This window comes from Triturus cristatus, chromosome 5_1 (assembly GCF_964204655.1).
Source record: "Triturus cristatus chromosome 5_1, aTriCri1.1, whole genome shotgun sequence".
NCBI classification, from domain to species: Eukaryota; Metazoa; Chordata; class Amphibia; order Caudata; family Salamandridae; genus Triturus; species Triturus cristatus.
The window spans coordinates 431,276,092-431,298,383 of record NC_140587.1 but is presented as its reverse complement, the minus strand read 5'-3'; the positions used below and the strand labels follow the sequence as shown (position 1 = coordinate 431,298,383).

The 22,292-nt window shown below is 40.5% G+C and overlaps 1 protein-coding gene across 1 annotated transcript in view; it reads left to right on the top strand.

Annotated features, from left to right (window-relative positions):
• Nucleotides 1-22,292, top strand: part of CPQ (carboxypeptidase Q) — a 1,977,691-nt gene that overhangs the window by 1,678,472 nt on the left and 276,927 nt on the right. The window contains exon 7 of the mRNA XM_085605212.1: nt 8,229-8,430. Coding sequence (XP_085461338.1) covers nt 8,229-8,430 — 202 coding nt within the window. The remainder of the gene's footprint in view (nt 1-8,228; nt 8,431-22,292) is intronic.

The window sequence follows — 22,292 nt, the reverse complement described above, 5'->3', positions numbered from 1 at the left end:
GCTGAACTTTGCTGAACTGCTCAAACCACTTGCTGCTAATTTAAGTCTTATTAGTTAAACGGTCTGAATTGGGAGAAGCCATGAAGCCTAACACTGTAATCTCTGTTAGATGCAAACATATATATGTAGGAGTATTTTCAATAATTGCTTTAATATTAGTTGCATTGCTTATTATTTTAAACTTGCCACATTATCCACCCATAGATATTAGCACTGATTCTATTGCTCTAAATGATAAAAATGTACATCTGGATTTTTCAAAAATGGATTGTTTACTAAATGTATATACTAGTTTATTGAATGAGTATATTGACACAATGGATACTAGTGATTGTTATGTATGTATGCAATTACCTTCATCAGCTGCTGAAGGTGTTACCTATCATAGTTTACCATTAACATATAGAATTTCTTGCAGTGTATGAACCAGTTTATTTTATGTTACTGATCAGTTGCTGCATTATTATTCAAATGATGATCTGATTTTTTTCTGAACTTCCTATACTGAAACGCTTACATCCACATCCTGAAGCTTCATTAGCTGAGACTAGGGGCTCTGACTGGTAACATAAAGGAAAGCTTTGTATGAATAGAAAAAGGTCAAATATTAAAACAAAATGTGTAGGTATTACTAATGTGAACATACATTTGATGTTTATGAAAACTGGGGAAGATATTTAGAAGGAGTTGATCCTATCTTACCTGGAGTATATTGTATGTGTGGAAAGAATGCTTTTTATAAATTACCGAGAGGACGGTATAGATGTTGTAACGTGGGAATTGTTTTTCTGAAAGTTTATCATGTGAAACATATTGAAGGAGAATTGAAAGAGAAAAATTAGAGAATGAAAAGAGGTGTAAGTGCGAGTAAAGTAATGGGTGATATTTTTGGAGCTTTAATACCTTCTGAAGGAGTAGCATTAAATTCACACAAAAAAGTAGAAAACTTTCTACTATAGTCAATAAATTAGCAGCTAGTACAACTGAAGGATTTTCTGTCCTAGATATTGAAATGATGATGGTGATGCAGATTCGACCAGCCCCAGACATCCTTCTTGCGAAGGATTGGGGAGTCTGTTGGTTGTTAAAGGTTAAAAAATATTGCACCTACATACCGGATAAGAGCAGAGAGTTAGAAAACTACATTAAAAATATTACTGACTTAAATGAAGATCTAAAAATGTTAAAAGCTTATGGTGCCTCAGACATTATAGGAAGAGGATTGTCAACTGTAAGCAACTGGATGAGTAACCTGAGAAATGGACTAGTGATTTTTATTTTAAGACCATTAGTGGCAATCTCTTTGCACATAATTCTGATATTGTTATCTATCAAATTCTTTAGATATAAAAAGAATCAACAAGGAGTGAAAAGATCAAGGTCTGAAGTAGAATTATAAGACGAACAATGTAAATAGTTTGATGAAATGAAAGTTCAGGAATAGTCAGTAGAGTAAGAGAGGTGCTGGAATGGACTTTGTTACTATCATTCCATATGTGACTGCCATTGTGAGATGTCAAAAGTGGTCATATTGTGTAGCTAGTTTGGGCTTACCATTCTCGATTGGCCAACAGCATGTGGCAGTTCTCTTCAGTTATTCCGTGCCTGTTGTGTTGGTGATGGGTGGCTTATTACAGTATACTGGTACTGTACTGGGTGAGGGGCAGGACCCATAACAGTTTTGTTTTATGTAAACGTGAGCGTCTCAACCATTATCAGGAAATTATTATGCAGTCTGTATGAACAATAATCAACTGCCCAACCGCTGAGTGTTATGAAATTTGTATTTGTATGAGGCAGGAGGGTTATATACTGAATTGTATTGTAGCTGCATTTATATAGCACTTTCTACCTCTGAAGAGGTATTGTAGCTCTTTACGCCGGACAGCACGTAGCTCCACAACCAATGGCAATGTTTTTTAATTATTATTGGTTATTGGGATTAGTTTTGTCCTCTTAAAGAAACCATGCCATGCATTTACTTCAGTTTCTATATGGTAGATGAAATTAATGAAAGTTAGGTGAGGTCCTTCTTGGGAGGGGGGGGGGGGGTTCATGCATTGCACATTGTCCATAAAGTAAGCCTGTCTTCTCTGTGCCATAGCTACCAGGGGGTTGAGCACAGGTTTATTTTGTGACTTTTGTGTTTAATCCTGACAAGGATTCTGATTATCATTTGAGTTGTGTACTTGCTCCCCTCAACTAATAACCACATTTCTTACATTGTTATTCAGCGGTGGGATGCAGGACTTGTGTTTTACAGTATCACTCAGTGATTTGTGTTAAAACCAAAAATCGCTTTTGTAATCTGACATCAGAATTGATTTTTTATATTTTAGTTCTCCTCCACATCCCCTGACGAGCTGCCATACACCAATGATTTGTGGAATCTATTGACTCAGAGTAGAATAATTGGAACATCCATTAAGGATTTATTGATCTGAAAGACAGATCAGTAGGATAATGTTCCCAAACAGCCTGAATGATATGATATGATAGCCTTCCTCTTTCACTTTATACCAGAGCTTACAAACTTCACTTTTGAACACTCTGGAACAATAAACAGGGGCTGCAACAGATAATTGCAAGCTTCCTGTGCCACCAGCAGGCATGACAAGTTATAATGCACACCAAGTAGCATGGACCTCTCCGACATGAGGAAAACCAAATATATGTATATGGAGATTTGTTCGCGACCAACATGAAAAGGAAGACGTTCTTGGTCCTCTGACCTAGCCTGAAAAAATGGGACATTCAATTTAGATTACTTGAGCTGTAAATAGTGCCGGTCATGATTGACAGGATGTCCAAAGAGTTGAAAGATCTAAGTCGCTGGAGAAACTGTTGGATTCTGTGGAGTGGGCAGATAAGGACACCTCACAGATGGGCTTCAAATATGTGGCAAGGGAAAATATATTCCCTTTACTTGATAAGTTAACTCGAGTTGTGTAATTGACTTGATAGGCAAAATTCACGTTGTTGGAATGAGTACAGATAATAAATATGAATTATGTGAGCTGCTCTAACTATCAACTGAAGGCACTTACAGTTCGTATTAAACAATTAGAAAAAGCTTATCTTCAAGGTAATTCTAAAACATGTTTAGAGGAGCTTATCAAATCCAAATTCACCTTAAACAAGTTATCCAGAGGAAGTGCTAACACATTTCTACTTAAATCCTCTGCCAAATACTACAGTGGTCCAAATAAAGCTGGGAAACTGCTGGCAAATGATCTAAAAGTTCACACTAAGATCGAATCTATCATCACTTCTTATAATATTATGGTCTATAAAAACGAAAACATTTTAAAGGAATTTACTTAATTCTTTCAGAATCTTTACACTCCGGAGTTTCCCATATCAAGAAGATACTCTTTAGTATTTGTCCTAGATTACTCCTCCTTCTCATATTGATTTTTCATCACTAGTATATGATATTCAGATTCAGGACATTTCAAACGCTATGAGCACTATTTAACAGGGTAAAGCACCAGGTCCTAAAGGCTTTACTATAGAATGTAACTTTTTGCAATGGTCCTTCTAATACCATCTACCTCATCAAATTCTTAAAGCTGAAAATCAAACATTTGCTTAACATAGCATACCAGTCTGTTTAAAGGCTTTGAAACTATATGCATTCATGGAATCTGATGGTTGATACCTTCCACATATGGAAATGTACTGTATTACATATCAGTTATCTAAAGCTAAATATTTGAACCCCACTTGGGTGGAAGTTCTAGCATGGATTCACGCAGTAAATGCAATCCTATGCTCTGCTGTGGATCTGTCTTTATTATATGTATGAGAATGGAAGCCCAGGACAAAGACGGAGTGGACCATTCTTTCCAAAATGTTTTGAGCACTACTCCATACAATGGTGCTTTCATGGGGTAACAAATAAATTCTTGTGGACAAATCTTCTGTGCCCTACCTTATTTATTATTTAGAAAGCTGGCAAGGCTGATTACTGTGACAATGAAGCAATCAGCCATTCTTAAATGCTTGCAAACATGGGGGTCTCGAAAGGGGTGGTATCAGAACAGCCCAGGGTCTCAGAAACAGTTACGAATACCAACTATCAATCAAATGTTCTGATGAGGATTGGCATGATCCGTTGTTACACTTGACAAAAATCTAAGGGGAGCTAGGTTGAAGTTAGGGTAGTTTTAAATCCAATTTCAGTGGCACTGGTCCTCATGATAATTACAATTTGCCCAGCTAAATCCATCACACTTACGCAAGTGATGATAAAAGCTTTTTGTTACCCATTGTATGCTCAATTGGTTGTCTGGGGTTGCCTTTTCTTCTGGATCTGCTGTGTCCTGGCCTTGGACTTCACACATCAACTCTGAGGCAGTAGCACGGAAAGCAGGTCAACTGACAGCTCTCTCTGTTCATCGAGGCAAACAATCTTCTTGACAGGACACAGTCGGGGTTTCGTACGCCCTATAGTATGGAGTCGTCCCTGCTGTTAGCCTTGTAATGCATGGGCCACTCTTTTGCCACTAGATCTAATTGCGGCATGCAATACCGTATCACACAACCTGCTCATTGAATGTCTGTGGAGCTGCAGTTTCGGCTACATGGTCTTATGGTGGGTTGCCTCCTTTTTACAGAGACGCACCTTCCAGGTGTGTGAAAAACCACACTTCTCTAAAGTGTTCAATCTAAGGCAGGGTGTACTTCAGGGCTCCCCCCTAAGTCCAACTTTATTTAATATATACATGCTCCTACTGGCCAAAATCATTGAACGTAATTGCTTCAGAGTGATCACTTATGCTGATGACACTTAGCTGCTCATCATCCTCTCCCAGGATACTGCCATTACGGCTCCCTCGCTAAGGTTGTGTCTGGAGGTGGTTGCCGGGTGGATGGAGCAAAATTGCTTAAAGTTGAATGCAGTGAAGACAGAGGTGTTGATCCTGGGCAAACAACCCAACATCTGGTCGACCTCTTGGTTGCCTGAAACTCTTGGCCCTTTACCTAGCACCAAGTCCGAGCTTAAAACCTGGGCATTTGGTTTGACCAGAAACTGTCTTTTGATAGCCAAATCACACTGTTGGCTGGAAAATGCTTCAGAATTCTCAAGACTCTGAAAAACGATCCTGGACCCGCTCCCAGAATCTGTAAAGAAAAGTGTAGTCCAGGCCTTAATCATCTCAAGGCTGGACTACTGCATCATGTTGTACCTGGGGGTGTCACAGTCTTGCATGATGTGACTCCAACAAGTGCAGAATGTGTCTGCTAGTCTGCTACTTAATCTACTGAAATGCGTCTCCATGGGATCTTCGCTTGTTAAGCTACACCGGCTCCCTGTGAAGCAGAGGATCTCGTTCAAGCCTCTGTTCTACTGCTGTAAAGCTTTGACAAACAGTGGCCCTTGGTACATACAGCCTTTCATTCAACCCTTTACCCCTCTGAGGAATCTCAGATCCTGGGGGGATAAGAGTGTTTGCATCCCGAAAGTTAGAAGAGTACGCCTTGGTGGCAGCTCTTTTAACTTTCTAGCTTCAAAACTGTGGAATTTGCTCCCTTGCTCCCTCTTTCTGTCTGACAGGGCCCTTCAGAACTCCTTTTTAGGAAAAAATTAAAAACTGTTTAGATAGAATTGATCTGTTAATTTCTGTGAGTGAGTAGCACATGGGATCTTGGACCGCAGCACTGGGACACTTTGTTCCAAAGTAGCTATGTGCTTTACAAGCTCCATTATTATTATGATTATTATTATTTTAATAATCCGCTTCTTTATAGCTATGAGGTGTTATGCTACCAGTCACCTGTGCTGCTGTTTTTTGGGGGGCCAGTGTGTTTTTAGTGCAGTGCTTCAAATCATGCCAGAGCTTCTTAAGCTGCTTAAAACGTCAAAGATTTCAGAGAGTGTCTGCAAGGTAATCTTGAAGATTTTGTGTTTACGGTAGTCAAGACCCTATTTGTAAGGACTCCATCGAATCCATTTACATTTGGAAGGCTAAAACTGCATTGGTTTAGGACTTTAGTCTATAAGATAATTAATTGAAATGTTGGGGCTTGTACAATTAGGGGAAAGATCCATATTTTGGAATCTCTAATATGTCCTTGTTTTGGAGTTTGGAAGAGCTGCAAACAGTGCCCCTCATCACTCTTCCTTTGAACATACCATATTATGATAGTATAATTCTAAAATACATTTTCATAAGGCTGTGTTATATCACTACATTTCCTATGAGTGTCTTACCTATGCTGCATCAGCCCTCCTTATCAGATAGTGCTTAACCGTGTATCCACGAGGAACCTATGGGTGGTAGATCATGGCGGAATAAAGAAATTATGTATCGATTAACAATACATCTCTGAATTAACAATGCTCCACCAGGTATTCAAGGAGACACCACCATCCCCTGGATTGATGGCTGAACTACCCATTATTCCTTTGTGTGTAGGTTTCTATGTGAATTTCTATATTGTGAATCCAGCCTAAGCAATGTACAGTACTGCAGAGGGCTACGAAGCAAAGGACTGTGGATTGGGAAGGAAGACATTAAGGGGCTCATTATGATGGTGAAGAGACCGCCACCGCCGGGCCGGCGGTGGCGGTCCCTCTGCCATCTGACTCCCATTTCCCCCGCCACATTAGTATGGTGGGGGGAATCATGCCACAAGCGTGGCGGGCGCAAAGAGCTCCCGCCACGCTTCCCCCACAGGCAATCGTAACGATTGCCTGGTGGAGCGGATAAGGCCGGGGATATGGGGGCGGTGCCTCGAAGGCACCGCCCGCCCAATCGCAATGCTGGCTTTCCATGGCGGTGGAACTGCCATGGAAAGGCTAGCGGAGGCTGGCTTCGAGGGACCCGTTACGGGCCCCCTCTGGGGTGGGGGGCAGTTGTGCACTGGGGGGTACCCATGGTACCCCCGCGGTGCCTGCCACGTTGTGCAGGGAAATGCACAACATGGCCATTTACCATTGCGGTGGGTGCTGCAGCCAGCAGCACCCACCGTAATGTTAAATTGCCAGAAGCGACCGCCACGGTGGTGGTCGCATCATAATTAGGGATGCAGGACCGCTGCATTACAGGCGGGCGGTCCTGATCCCGCTACGATGGCAGGCTAACTCAAGTCCGCCCGCCATCGTTATCGGCCCCTAAGATACAACAGAGAATGGAGAGTAGTGAGAAGAGAGGGGAACAAGGACACCGAATGAGGCAATACCACATAAAGGGAGAGGAACTTTATAGCAGTTGGGCTGAAGGCAAGTGGGACAGAATGCGGTGTAGGAAGATTATGGGCAAACAGAGGGTTTATACTGGAAAATGCAAGGTAGCAAGTAGAGGTCAGCAAAAAAAGAGAGGATGAAGGAAATGTAGACACAGGACGCACAGTAGAGTAGGAAGGAGAAGGGTAGAAGGACCCTAGGACAAGCAACAGCAGAGGAGTGGAGAGGTTAACTGGCAATGCACAAGGAAGTTGATTCCTGTAAGTTTTGGTCACATGCGCATTGTGCACCTGAAGCTGGGGTTGGTATCGCTCTCCTAGCCTTGTTGTTCCCGGATGAATGCAGATTGTGCTGCTGAGAGCTAGAGCATGCAGAGGGATTAATGTGGCCATCTTGCTTTTGATTTTTGTTTTATTTCCTTTCAGTTGCTCAGATCCAGGTCAGTCTTCGTATAGAGTCTTGCCTCTAATTCGAAGCCTTTGCCGATTACCACAGCTTTAATATTCCATAAGTAAAATTAGTAAACAGTATGATATTCATTTAAATTATATATCCTTGTAAATAGGAAATGAGATATAGGAAACCAGAGAGGTTGCTGAAAGTGTTCTACACAAACGTTTTGTTCTTTGGTGCCCAAATATGAGACAAGTGGGAAATTACTTTAGGTAACTCTCGATATTAGAATACCTACTTAATCAAGTCAAAGAACAGGCAGAATCTGGGAACAATCAAGTGCAGCCGCCCAGATGACATGCCTATCTGGTCACAATTTGACGTCACCATTTGACGTCACCATTTAAAGTTCTTGGGTTTTTACCAGGATTTGACAGTGATGTTGTAGGCTTAAATGAGCGTGAGATAGTAAACAATTATATCCAGTCTTTTAAGGGTTAATGCGCTTGTGCTGTGCAGCATATGCGGGTGCCACATGGCATGCCACACTGCCAGCTGGTTAATTGCGGTGGGTGCTATATACATTTTCTCTAACTTACTGTGTACGTTGAAGATGACAGTAATATACTTTGTACATTTCCAGGTCAATATCTCCAACTTCGACCTTGTGATGGAGTCTGACATAGGAACCTTCCTGCCGCTGGGCATCCAGTTTTCCGGAAGTGATAAAGCCCGGGGCATTATGAAGGAAATCATGAAGCTGCTCCAACCCATCAATGTTACAAACCTTTACGACAGTGCTGAAGGAACCGACATTGAGTACTGGATGCAAGCCGGTGTACCAGGTGAGACTAACCCCAAACTACCGACTTAGCTGCTCCATGGAAGAATAAAGTAATACATAGATTCAATTCCTCTTTTTCATGTGAAAAACATTTGAACGCTTTATCTTTTAGAAAGATGGTATCATTGACTTTGAGTCTTTGACTTTTTTGGCATAAAATGAGCCGGCATACATACTTTTTTATTAATTCTATATTTTCATTTAACACTCTTGATATTGTTCAAGCATATGCAGTCATGGTCGGGTGGTTCCTCAGCACATTTCAGTACATATGGTCATGACCTGTGTCTACAATCGTGTTCATACCTACTTAGTTGTATTTACTAAAGATCCGTGTTAGGGAAGAGATAATGGGAAGTGGAACAAGGGAATGTGCCCCTTCCTGAACTACAACTACAGACACACAGATGGAGAGAAAGAGGTGATGAAGCTAGGCCAGTTGTCTTCAAACTTTTTAATGTCAATTATTCTATTAAACTGGTGATGTTTAAATATTTATAGACTTATTTAAACATTGCAGTTATGTTAGCAATTTACAAATGAAATCAAATATATGATTGCCAAAAATACCATTCTGGTCAGGCAGGCCTTACTAATGTGTAAAAGAATCCACAGTGTGATTATTAGAAATGGAGGTGTAACTTTTCTTCTTATGCTTATTTCTAAACTGGCTCTTTACTCTTTCTATACTCTTAACCATGTGTTGTTATCTATATGCTATTCAATTTTGTTGGTTTATTACAAGTGATTTTTGTTGCATTTGCGATCTTAGTATGTTTTAACCACTGTTACTCTTTATCTCAAAGGTATATTCGTGCTACTACACTGTAGATGACTTTAAGACTTATTTCTTGGAATGCTAAGGGTTTGGTTCCTACTATAAAACATCAGAGAGTTTTAACACATCTTTCTCATTTAAAATGCGCTTTAGCCATGTTAACGGGAATTTACATTCTGGACAAAGAAATAGCTAAACTTAAATGACAATGTGTTGGCCATGTTTTTGCTTCTTCCGGAACTGGGAAGCGTAATGGTGTTGCTATCTTATGCCATAAACGTTTGGATGTGTAAGTGATCCTACGATGGGCAGATGGCTTTCTATTTCATTGCTAATCAATAAAATACCCATGATAATTTTTAGCCTTTATGGTCCCACTTACCCAAATAGCACCTTTTGGTCTGACATCTTGTCGAACATTGATGTCTTGCAAAGATGATTATTTAGTAGTTGGTGGGGGTTGTAACATGGTCTTTGATCCCATTATTGATCCGAACTCTAAATCTAAATTCATTTTATCCTGCATACCCCTCAATTCACGTCTGCTATCCATCTGAGATCTTTGGTAGATGCTTGGAGATTATGCAATCCTACCCTTTTAGAATACACATTTTTCTCCCCTTTACACCTTTACCAATCTCGACAACTATCTGTTCCTTTCTAAATTCCTTACACAACATATTACTATCTCAAGTATAGGATCTATATTAGGGGTGGGCGGAATTTGCATAGTGGCGCTATGCAAAGCTCCGCGAAACGGTAAAAAATCTCCGCGAACATGCAAAAGTTCAGCGAACACGCGGAATTGCTTGTTCCACCCGTTCGCGGTGCTTTTTTCTCGTTCGCGAACGCTGTTTGTGTGCTCGGGGATAAATATCTTGCGAACAGGCATTTTGAAAGTACAAACAAGCAAAAAATTCCGCGAAGCCGCGGCTCGTGGAATTTTTGGCAATTCCGCGTTCTCTGCAGAACGCAAAATTACCCAAATTCCGCGAGCGGAACGGAATTTACCACCCAGGCCTAATCTATATTAATTTCGGATCACGCTCCAGTTATTTTGGACTTGGATCTTTATCCACCTACTCAAGGCGTTAGAAGGTGGAGATTTAAAAATTCCCTCTTATTAGACCCTAACTTCACTCAAGGCTTTGAATATTTTGCCAATACTTTCTTTCTTGAAAATGAGAGTCCAACAATTTCTCTTCAGGTTAAATGGGACACTTTAAAGCTGCCTCTAGAGACTTCATCATCTCTTTTATGTGTCATAAAAGGAAAGCATCTTTCAATCAACTGAAGGCACTTACAGTTCATATTAAACAATTAGAAAAAGCTTATCTTAAAGGTAACTCTAAAACATGTTTAGAGAAGCTTATCAAATCCAAATTCACCATTAACTAGTTATCCACTGAAATCTACTTAAATCCTCCGACAAATACTACGGTAGTCAAAATAAAGCTGGGAAACTGCTGGCAAATTATTTAACAGTTAAAAGACATCGCATTAAGATCGAATCTATCATCACTTCTTCTAATAATATGGTCTATAAAAATGAAGACATTTTAAAGGAATTCATTCAATTCTTTCAGAATCTTTACACTCCGGTATTTCCCATATTTCAAGAAGTTACTCTTAAGCATTTGTCCTCGATTACTCCTCCTTTTCATTCCAATATTGATTTCTCATCACTAGATGATGATATTCAAATTCAGGCCATTTCAAACGCTATACGACTATTAAACAGGGTAAAGCACCAGGTCCTGGCAGCTTTACTATATCATTTTATTCACATTTCTCTAAATTCCTTCTTTCAAAATTACATCAACTCTTTCACTCCTTTATATCTACCCACAAGTCTATTGGTTCTTTTCAAGATGCCTTAATATGTCTTATCCCCAAAAGACAATAAAGGCCATTCATTGTGTAAAAATTACAGGCCCATTTCTTTAATTAATGTAGATTATAAAATATTTGCCAAAATTCTAGCTTTCCATTTAGAACCTCTATTACCTCATTTGATTGGTCTTGAACAATGCAGTTTTATAAAGGGCAGACATATCTCTGATAATACTGGTCTATTTTTTAAGGTCCTTAGCAAATCAACTTTTTATAAACAATCTCTAGCCGCTATCTCTTTAGAGGCAGAAAAAGCTTTCGATCGAGTTAGCTGGCCTTTTATCTTTTCTACTTTATCCTGGTTTGGTTTTGCTCCTACTTTTATTAATTATGTCTCTTTGTTGTATTCCTCTCCTATATCTGCTATTATAGATAATGGCCTTCTCTCTCCATCTTTTCCCCTTTATTGAAGGGTTCGACAGGGATGTCCTCTTTCTCCTCTTCTTTTTCTTCTTGCTCTTGAACCCTTTTTGATCAGGATTTGTGCAGATGCCCAAATTACGGGTTTTCATTATGGTGATAATCAGTTGAAACCTTCTGCTTATGCCAATGATTTTTATTATTTATGTCTCATCCACAAACTTCATTACCAACTTTCTTTTCAGAGGTGGAACTTTTTGCATCAGTCTTGGGCTATAAATGGAATCCAGACAAGTGTGAAATTCTGCCATTAAACAAGTTATGTTTTCATGCTGATTTTGCTTCTTCTCAATTCCATTGGAGTCCCATTAAAATCAAATAACTTAGTTTATGGTTCACTGCATCTATTAAAGAAACTGTCTCGCTTAACTTTAAGGAATTACATACGACATTGAGCTCACTTACGTCCCGATGGAATCCTCTATTTTTGTCTTGGTGGGGGTCGTCTAGACACTATAAGGATGATGTTAGTACCTATAATACTTTTTTACATCTCTTACATTCCTGTAAATATTCCTAATTCTCGATATAAATCACTTTATTTGATCCTGTCTAAATTCCTGTGGAATAATAGAAAAGCTTGTATGTCTATTCATAAACTTAAAAATACCAAATATCTAGGGGGAGTAAATTCTCCAGACTTTCATTCCTATCATACAGTTTTTTCCCTCAAACAATCTTCTTTGTTACTACAAGATTACGATGTACTCGACCTACCCTTGTGGACTAATATTGAAAAATTCTTTATTTATCCATTTCCTTTTAAAGAATTTATAACTCTTACACACAGACCTCCATCTTTGTATCTTCCTATCCTTAATAACACTTGTAAAATTCTACTACCTATTATTACTTCTTATCAAGACCCTAAAGAACAATTTATACAATCTTCAATTTGGTACAATAAATCCCTCAAGATTAATAACACATTTTTCTTCTGGAAAGTTTGACATGCTAGAGGTCTTCGTTGGGTTTATCAACTTTTACATGATAATAAATGTGTTTCTTTTTCTTTTGCGCAAGCACATTTCTCTTTCCCTAATTACTATGACTCTCAATATTCTTCTTTAATTTCTCTAATTGAATCAGCTTACAATCAACTTCTGTCGGTCCCTACTTCTACATCTTCCAACTGTAATATATGTTCACTTCTAACTAGTTCTCTTTCTGTGTCTCAATTAAATCAACAGATAAATTCCCCTCCGGATACTCCAGCCAAAACGGAGGTGGAGCTTTCTTGGGAAAATGATTTCCAGACCTTTTCTATTTCTGTTTGGAATAAAATCTGGACTGAAATAAGGAAATCTTCTAGAGCAGCTAATACTACTCTGTCTTTGTTTTTCATATGTAATAGGCTTATGTACACTCCTCTTTCCCTGCACAAGACGAACTCCACACGCTCCTCTTCCTGTTGGACATACAATGCCGTTTCATCAGACTTGAAACATATGTTGTTTGAATGTTTTCATGCCTACAACATTTGGTTGCGGGTTTGGCGACAAATCAATAATATTTTTCACACACAAAGCCCTTTTCATTTTATTAACCTGTTCCTTGGTAGTGTTTCTGAAGATTGGGTTACACAATCCAACAATTTCCACATAATTGATTTATGCCTGGCAGTTGCCTTCCAGCAGATTACTAAAGCATGGAGAGATGGTGCTACAGTATCTTTCCAGGCCTGGTGTCTGTTACAATCACAGAATAGAAAGAGCGTTTGTTACTCCAGTGTCCGTAGCTATCAAATGTGATCTTTTAAGGTTACCCATCACTAATTTTTTAGGCATATCAGCACGCAATACAGGTCTTCATGTCCCCCGGATTGAAGAGATGCCTAAACCCCCATGAATTGCATTTTGTATGGATTTTATGATATTTAGCAATTGACTTTCAATTTCTTCTTACTCTCTGTTATCTAATTATAAATATACAGTGCTTAGATAATAGTTAAAGTGTATATAATTTTTATTTTTATTTCTTATTACTTATATGCTTCATCTACCAGCTTACTAGCTCATATATATGGATTTTATCCTGTATATATTGCATTTTTGTTTTCTATTGTAAATAAAATCCTTTCTTAAACTAGAAATGGAGGTAGGAGTTTTGAAGAATATTTGGTGTCTCATTCCTTTTGACACCTTCTCCTGGTCAGAATATAAATGACAAAAGTTGTTAGTGATGACCCGTTAAAGATCAGCTTCCTGCCGCTTTTTTTGTTTCTGCTGAAAACAAAGGACTGTTATTAGTATAATGCTTCTTTTGGCCAGAGCCTGGCTCCCCCATGGGATCAGTTGAGGCCTCCCTAGAGGGGGGGGGGGGCGCCCCCCAGTTTGAAGACCCCTGACCTAGGCATAACCTCCCTATAAACATATTTACAGGTAAAATGCTGAGGCCTTTTACATCTTTTGGATTGCTGCAGGTTTCAATTGAATCCTCCCAGTATGGCCGAAAACACACTGGATTTGTCAGTTCCCAGTGACTATTTTTAGCCATTAAATGTATAATAGTATGAATGCAGTAAAGGCTAAATCAGGAGCTCATTTGCTGGAGTGCTTCCAACACATTATTATGCACAGATAAGTTAAGATTGCTTCCTTCTATCGCAACTCTTTCAGAGAATTAAGTACCAACCATTTTGCCTTGGGGGCACGTAGTAAATCTTTAGATGTATGCTCCACAGGTTTTCCTAGTCAATCGAAGGCCGCAGCTGACGTGGACAATTTAGGTAGGTAAAACAAGGGATTTATTACCAAGGAGGAACCAGCATCCTCCTTGGCTAGGAGGTATCCTTTGGTGGATTGCATGTGGAGCCATGAGGCGTGTAGGTGCAAATGGACATTGAGACCCGGTTCCTATGAGAAGGAGGCATGGGTAGGCATTGATGCAGATTCTTCCCTATGAAAATATAAAGTATGAGCTGATCAGTATATTGATACAAAGATACAATATATTTTTTTATGTTTGAGGATGTAGTTCCTCATATCTCTATTGGCAGATAAAAAATATTTGTGGCAGAAAAGCTACATTTCATTCTAGCTGTAATTTGAATACACTTTAGTAAGCAATGTTGCCTTTTATGTTAATGACATTATTATTTTGTGCTGCATCTTAGTAGATATATTTTGTTATTGGTATACATTCCCTAATACGTTGGTTTTCTGGTAACATATATAAATCCTAAATATAATAAACGTGATAATTGCATTCATCAATTTTTTTTATGTAAATACTTTATCCCCATTGTGCTCCCTTCCATCGATTTGTGAAATGTGAATGTCTACATGCATCATTCTTGCTGATGTGCCTTAATGCATTACCTATTTTTATATGTGTAATTGCTGCTACCCCAATCCATACATCCATTTTATAACACTAAGAGCCACATGTATGTACCTTTTTTAAGGTCGCAAACGGCCTGATTCGCAGAATCGAGCCATTTGCTACCGGAAAAAAGGCTTTCCCAATGTACCAAACCCAATTTTGCGAATGGGTATCTATTACTGAGTCGCAAAATGGATTAGCGATTCGCTATAACGAAGGGGCATGTTTAGGGCGTCCCTTACTAATGCCGAATTGCATCAGAATGTAGGAATGTTTTATGACCGAAATGCGGTCACAAAACATTCGTATTTTACCATCTACTTCAAGTAGGTGGTAACCCATTTGCAAATGGGAAGGGGTCCCCAAGGGACCCCTTCCCCTTTGTGAATGTATGCAAACACTTGTATTTTTTTGCCTACTCTTAAAAAATGAAAAGAAAACTTTTCATTTTGTTTTCTAAACGTAACCCATTTTCCTTTAAGGAAAACGGGCTGCATTTAAAAAAAAGATTGCTTTATTTAAAAGCAATCATGGACATGGTGGTCTGCTGACCTCAGCAGGCCACTATTCCAGTGATTTTAGCGATTCCTAGTAGGTAGGTCGATTTGCGACCCCCTTCGAATCGCTATATGAAACTCTTGGAGTTTCATATATTTGTAATAGTGATCACCTAATTACGACTCGCAGAAAACCTCAATTAGGAAATCGCTATTACAAATGTTGATGCATGTGGCCCTTAGTTCAACTAAAATGTTGTCATTTTTCACTTAGAGTAGTGCTTGACCGCTCACAATTTTTTTACATATCACATTCATCTCATAGTGAATGTAAGAAATTGGGTTACTGGTTGACTGGGGGGTAAGCCCTGGTCAAGCATCAACCACAATCCTTGTCAGCAAACCCGAAATTTACCTCCGCTCACCCCCATTGGTGGCTTGGCACAGAGCAGTCCGGCTTAACTCAGAGGCAATGTGTAAAGTATTTATGCAACACTTCAAACAGTAAAACAGTGAAAACACACCACAAAAAGAGCCCACTACAGAGTTAGAAACACAGAGTAACTTTTAATAAATATAACAAGACCAAAACGACAAAAATCCAATAAGTAGAACCGGAGATATTGAATTTTAAAGTTTTTAGAGAAAATAGCACCAAAAAGCATAAAGCGGCAACTGTGGATATCTGGTCGCGGCAGAACAGGACACTGTCACAAGTTGAGACCGAGCACAATGGAGCGTGGGTCAGCTACAGGGACCCAGTTAGGCCTGCTGAACAAAGTACCTTAAATCCCGGTTGCGAAGCATTGCGTAGATCCATGTCGAAGATTCACTGCCTAGCCAGAGCAATTCATCAACTCTGAGATACGGCGGGGCTGCGGTGCAAGGTGCTGTTGTGTCATTATCAAAGATCCCGCTGACAGGGTTTGCGTTGCCAAGTCCTGCATAGGGAATGCAGCAAGTAGCTGGTGACATTGTTGTTCCGAGGAGCTGCAAGGCTGCGATGCAGAGCCCGTCGACGTTGAGTTTGTCGTCGTTGGGAGATATAAGGACCTGGGTTGTGGATGCGCAGTGTCATAGGGACGATGCATCGGGTCCAAGGAATGTGTGGGCAATGCAGGTCTTTGTGACAGGTCCAACCCACATAGCAACGAGGATGTGTCGGTTCTGCTCAGAGATGCACCGCTCAGCAGAGGAAATGCGTCAGTTCTGATTGGACATGCTCGCTCAGCAGAACAGATGTGTCGATTTTGCTGGCAAGCACCTAGGGGCCAACTTTCAAGGGTCCAGGACTGGGGTGGCACTACTTGGCATGGTAGACTCCCAGAGAGCAGAGTCCAGGTGCAGGTGTAACTTTGCTGGAAGTTATGTCCCTAAGGTTTAAGATCAGGAGGCCAGCCAACTAGCCCTTGGAGTCACTCTGATTTCAAGAGATGCAGGTCTAGTCTTTCTCACCCAGGCAAGAGGGCAACAGACAGCGGTTCAATTTAGCAAAGCCAGAGTTCAGCAGAGTGATGTGCAGCAGAGGAGGAGTCTTTCAGCAGCACAATAATCCTTCGCCTTGGCAGAATATGCACAGGTCCAGAAATGTACTGAAACGTTGGTGTTTGAGGTCCCCTTTTTAACCCTGGTTCTGGAAGGTGGGAGAAGCTTCTAGATAATGTCTCTGAAGTGCATGGGATTCCCTACCTCCCCTGGCTCAAAGCTGGCTGGAGTGACAATGCAGAGTTGTTAGGCCCTTTGTTTGAAGACAGGGCACAGCCTATTTAAGTACAAGTGAGGATTGGCCCAGCTCCTCCCTTCCATCCTGCCAGTGATGGCTCTACCAGTCACACCTAAACTCCCATTATGTGTGGCTCCAGGAGGAATACACAAAGTCCAACTGCCAACCACACACAGTCATATGACCAGAGACAGGCTGCAGGCACCAAACGCCTAAGGAAGAAAAAGGACAACTTTCTAAAAGTGGCCTTTTCAGAATTGTAATTTTAAAATCCGCCTAAACCACAAATTTAGATTTTAAACTAGGATTCCAGAGACACGAAACATAAACCAATTATCTCTTCCCATTTGGAAATTACACTTCGAAAATGTAATACAGCAACTCCAATGTTATCCAATGGGAGAGATAAGCCTTGTGGTAGTGAAAAATGAATTTAAGAGGTTTTCACTACCATGACATGTAAAACTAAAAAGTGTATGTCCTACTTTTTAAATACATTGCACCCAGCCCTCTGTACTGTTCAGGGCCTACCCTACGGTGACTTATATGTATCAAATATGAAGGTTTGAGACTGGAAAAAGGTTTATTTTGCCAGGTCGAAATGGCAGTTTAAGCTGCTCACACTGGCTTTGGAATGACAGGCCTGAAACATGTGTAAAGGACTACTAAATGGGTGGCACAATCAGTGTTGCTTGCCCACTAGTAACATTTAATTTACAGGCCCTGGTTACATATAGTACCACTTTCCCAGGGAATTATAAGTAAATTAATAATGCAAATTGGGCATAAGCCAATATTGCAATATTCAGAGGAGAGAGCACATGCCCTTTAGCAATGTTTAGCAGTGCTCAGATTCTTCAGGCCAGCAAACCCGAGGTGAGAAGAAATGGAGGAGGAAGGCAAAACATTGGGAGGAAGACCACCCTAAGGCTGACAGGCCTAACAGTGAAGAATGACCAAGGATAAAGAGAAAGACATGCACTGCCATGGAGTGCTAAATCAGGAGGACTGTGACACAGTATTTTCATGCAGACCTCTGGTTACATCTCACTCTTTCCCTGCACCTTTTTTTTTTTTATGTTTGAAATGCTTTATTTGAAGAGAAAACATAGCGAACGACAAATACAAGTCATATAAAGAGCATTGTCATACAAAATCAAAAAGAGAGAAAAATAATAAAGGGTCATTACGCGCTAAACCTAAGGGACCTGAGGAAAAAATACAAAAAGCATTTTATAAAATTTTAAAGGGAACCAAAAGGAAAAGGGGGGAAGAGGAGAGAAAGGGGAGGAGAAAGGAAAGAAGGGAAAAAGAAAGAGAAAGGGAGATATGAGGCGTTTAAGAGAAGAGTAAGTGATATAGTCAGAAAGAAAATAGATAGAATAGAAAGAGCAAATAAGCCAAGGGTAGGGAATAGTTGAAAGGCAGGGAATGAAAATGTAAATGTGAATAAGATAAAAGGAATAGAGAGGAAGAAAGGAAGAGGGAGGGTAGAGCCGAAGTCTCTCATGGGGGTTTGAAATTCTCAGAGGATAAAGGAGAAACAGATTTCGATTTCAGAGCCATGGAATCAAGATAAGTTGTGAGAGGCAGCCAGAATAGATCTCTATTGAGAGTAGGAGTGGAGGCAGCAGCGAAGCGAACATCAAGTCTGTGATAGTGACAGAGGGAGTTCCACCAACATTGTATCGAGAGCTTAGAAAGATCCTTCCAGTTAGAAGAAATGTGTTGGAAAGCCAGAGCCAACATGAGATCTAATAGACCTGAGGAGCGAGAAGGAATGTCAAGAGCGTCAGAGATACTACCTAAAAAAAGAAGAGGGATAGAGTACGGAATAGAGATAGAAAATAGGCGAGAGACATAGGACCACACCTGATCCCAAAGTGCTAGAACAGAAGGACACAGAAAAAGTAAATGATACAGATCAGCATTAGGGGCAGAGCAGGTCCAACAGGTAGAGTCCTTATCAGGAGAGAAGCGAGAAATAGAAAGGGGGGAGAGATAAAGTCTATGATATAGAAAGAACATAGATTGAGTTAGTGAGGCAGAACGGGAGATTTTTAAGGATCTGACCCAGACTTTGTCCCAAACAACTATAGACCATTCACAGCCCAAATCAAGCTCCCAAGCAAGTTCCAATTTAGATTTCGGACGAGTCGGATTGGGGGAGGAGAAAAACTTATAAATAAGAGAGGCTTTGGGGAGAGCAGAGAGAATCTGAAGAAGCGAGGACTGGGAAACAGAAGAGGATGACAAGGGGAGAGAGTAGTAGACCTCAAGTATAATGGCCATTAGGACAGTGAATCTATGGAAGAAAGACTGGGGACAGTGAAACAGAAGTCGGAATCGAGGAAAAGAACATGGGAGAAAACCATCAAAAAGCTGGTTAACCCATATCAGCCCCTTAGATCTCCACGCAGTCCAGCAAATAGGACAATTATGGAGGAGAATAAGTGAATTGTACCAAATAGGGGAAGCCAAAAAGGATTCACGGGAGATCGGGTCAGGACGGACCAGAGCATGTAGAAGAGAAGTAGTATGCTTAAACAGGGGTAGAGGGGTGGTTAAATTCTTAGCGGTGAAATGTACAGTTTCAGATAGGGAAAAAGGAGAGAGGAGTGAGCGTTCAATAGAGAGCCAAAGAGGAGCTAGAGGAGAAGGTGTAAGGACAAGCCACTTAGAAGCCTGACGGAGAGAAAAAGATTTATGATAAAGACGAAAATCCGGAAAGTTGACTCCGCCATTGGCCTTTGGTTTACGAAGGGCAGCAAGCGCAACTCTCGGTTTTTTATTATTCCAGAGGAACTTAGAAAGATAGGAATCAATGCGTTTGAAATAGACATCAGGGATATGAATGGGGAGCATGGAAAAGATGTATATAAGAATGGGAGAAATCATCATTTTGATCGAGTCCAGCCGACCCCACCATGAGAGAAAAAGAGGATTCCAAGAAGAGAACAACTTATCCATGCGGGATAGTACAGCGGACATGTTCAACCGAATAGATGAAGAAATGGAGTTAGAGAACCAGATTCCAAGGTATTTAATTTTAGAGGGATTCCATGCAAAGCCGGTGGCCGAAAACTGATGAGGGAGACAAAATTTAGTAAGAGGGAGGATCTCAGTTTTATCGGAGTTGATCTTGTAACCAGAAACTTGGGAAAAAGAGTTAAACTCAAGTAGTAAGGCCGGAATGGATTGGTCAGGATCGGAAATAAACAAAAGAATGTCATCTGCATACGCAGAGAGTTTCAAATGAGTTTTGTCATAAGGGAAGCCAGAAATAGAAATGTTGTTTCTAATGGACGAGAGAAACGGCTCTAAAGCTAGGACAAAAAGTAAAGGGGACAAAGGACAGCCCTGGCGGACGCCACGCTGTAAAGGAAAGTAAGAGGATATCCGGCCATTAACTAACACAGACGCTTTAGGAGAGGAATAAAGTAAAGAAACAAGAGAGATAAAATTAGGACCAAAGCCGTGCCAACGGAGGGAGGCGAACATAAAGGACCAATCTACTCTATCAAAAGCCTTCTCGGCATCAACTGATATAGCAGCTAGAGAGAAGTTGAGAGAAGGTACCTTATTGAGAACATTGAGAAAAAGACGGGAATTATCTGAGGTAAGTCTACCCTTTACGAAACCGCATTGTTCCTTACCGATAAGGTGTGGGAGGAAAGAATCTAAGCGCCGGGCAAGAAGTTTAGCAAATAATTTATAGTCTACATTAACAAGGGATATTGGGCGATAGTTCTTACAAAATTGCGGGTCACGACCATCTTTGGGTATTAAGCAGATCGTAGCCTCGTGAAAGGTACCAGTAGCCGTGCCGGAGGTGAAGAAGGATTGAAAGAGGGAGAGAAGTTTGGGAAGCAAAAGATCTGAAAAATGTAGATAAAATTCCACAGAGAAACCGTCCGGACCCGGAGATTTACCCTTGGTTAGAGATGTTAAGGCGCTATCCAGTTCGGTGACAGAGAGGTCAAGCTCAAGATCAGGGAAATTAAGATGAGAGGTGGAGGGGGCAGGAATTTTGTCCAAGTAGGATTGAATGAGAGTAGCCGAAGGGGGGTATTCAGGGGTATAAAGAGATTGGTAGAACTGTTGGAATTGGGCGAGTATATCCTCCTCCTTGTGGAGGAGACGGTTATCGTTGGAATATATTGAATCAATCAGGTTACGCTCCTTGCGGGACTTAAGATAGTTGGCCAGAAGCTTACCTGACTTGTTACGACCTCCGTAGTAGCGGGCGCTGCTGCGGAGAAGTAATGAGGATGCATTGTCAGTAGAAATTTTGTTAAACTCGAGTTTGGCGCGTATAAGGTCTGGTACAACAGTTGGAGTAGAAGAGGTGTAGAATTTATGTTCCAGGGATTTGATATGAGAGAGAAGGTCTTTTTGTTTCTTAAGATAAGATTTCTTTTTCTTTGAGACAAAGTCAATCACAAAGCCGCGAGCCGTAGCCTTGAAAGAGTCCCAAATAACATGAGGGGGTAACGAGGGATCAGAATTGAGTAGGAAAAATTCCGTGGCAAAGGAAAGAAAAGAAGAAGAAAAGAGGGGATCTAGGAGGAGAGAATTATTAAAGCGCCAGCGGGAGGATTTGGGATGAGGGGGAAGAAGATCAAAAACGGTGACAATAGGAGCATGGTCTGAGATAACTATCGGCTCTATAGATGAGGAAAGAAGATTTTGAGAGAGAGACTGAGAAAGGAATATATAGTCAATCCGGGAGAAGGAGGCATGAGGGGGTGAGAAGAACGAATAGTCCAAAGAGTCAGGATGGGACAGTCTCCATGAATCAAGAAGGTGAGATTTGGAGATAGTGTCAAGGAATTGTGTATGTGATTTGTGGGGGGTGAAACGGGCAGAGGATTTGCGATCAAGAAACGGGTCAACAATTTGATTACAATCCCCCCCCCAGAATGAACAGAGAATCACTGTATTGGAAACACTTAGAAGTTATTAGAGGCCAAAAGTTACAATCAGGGTGAGTGGGGCCATATACATTAAAAACAGTCAAGGAAACAGAATTGATTAACAGCTTAGCTAAGACCCAACGACCCTCAGTATCATTTTCTTGAGAAAGAACTTTACATTTTAACTTCTTGTGACACAAAATGGCCACACCATTCTTTTTGTTAGAAGTAGGAGAAAATAAAACCGTTCCCACCCAACCTCTTTTTAACTTAAGAGACTCCGCCTCAGAGAGATGAGTCTCTTGCAAAAGA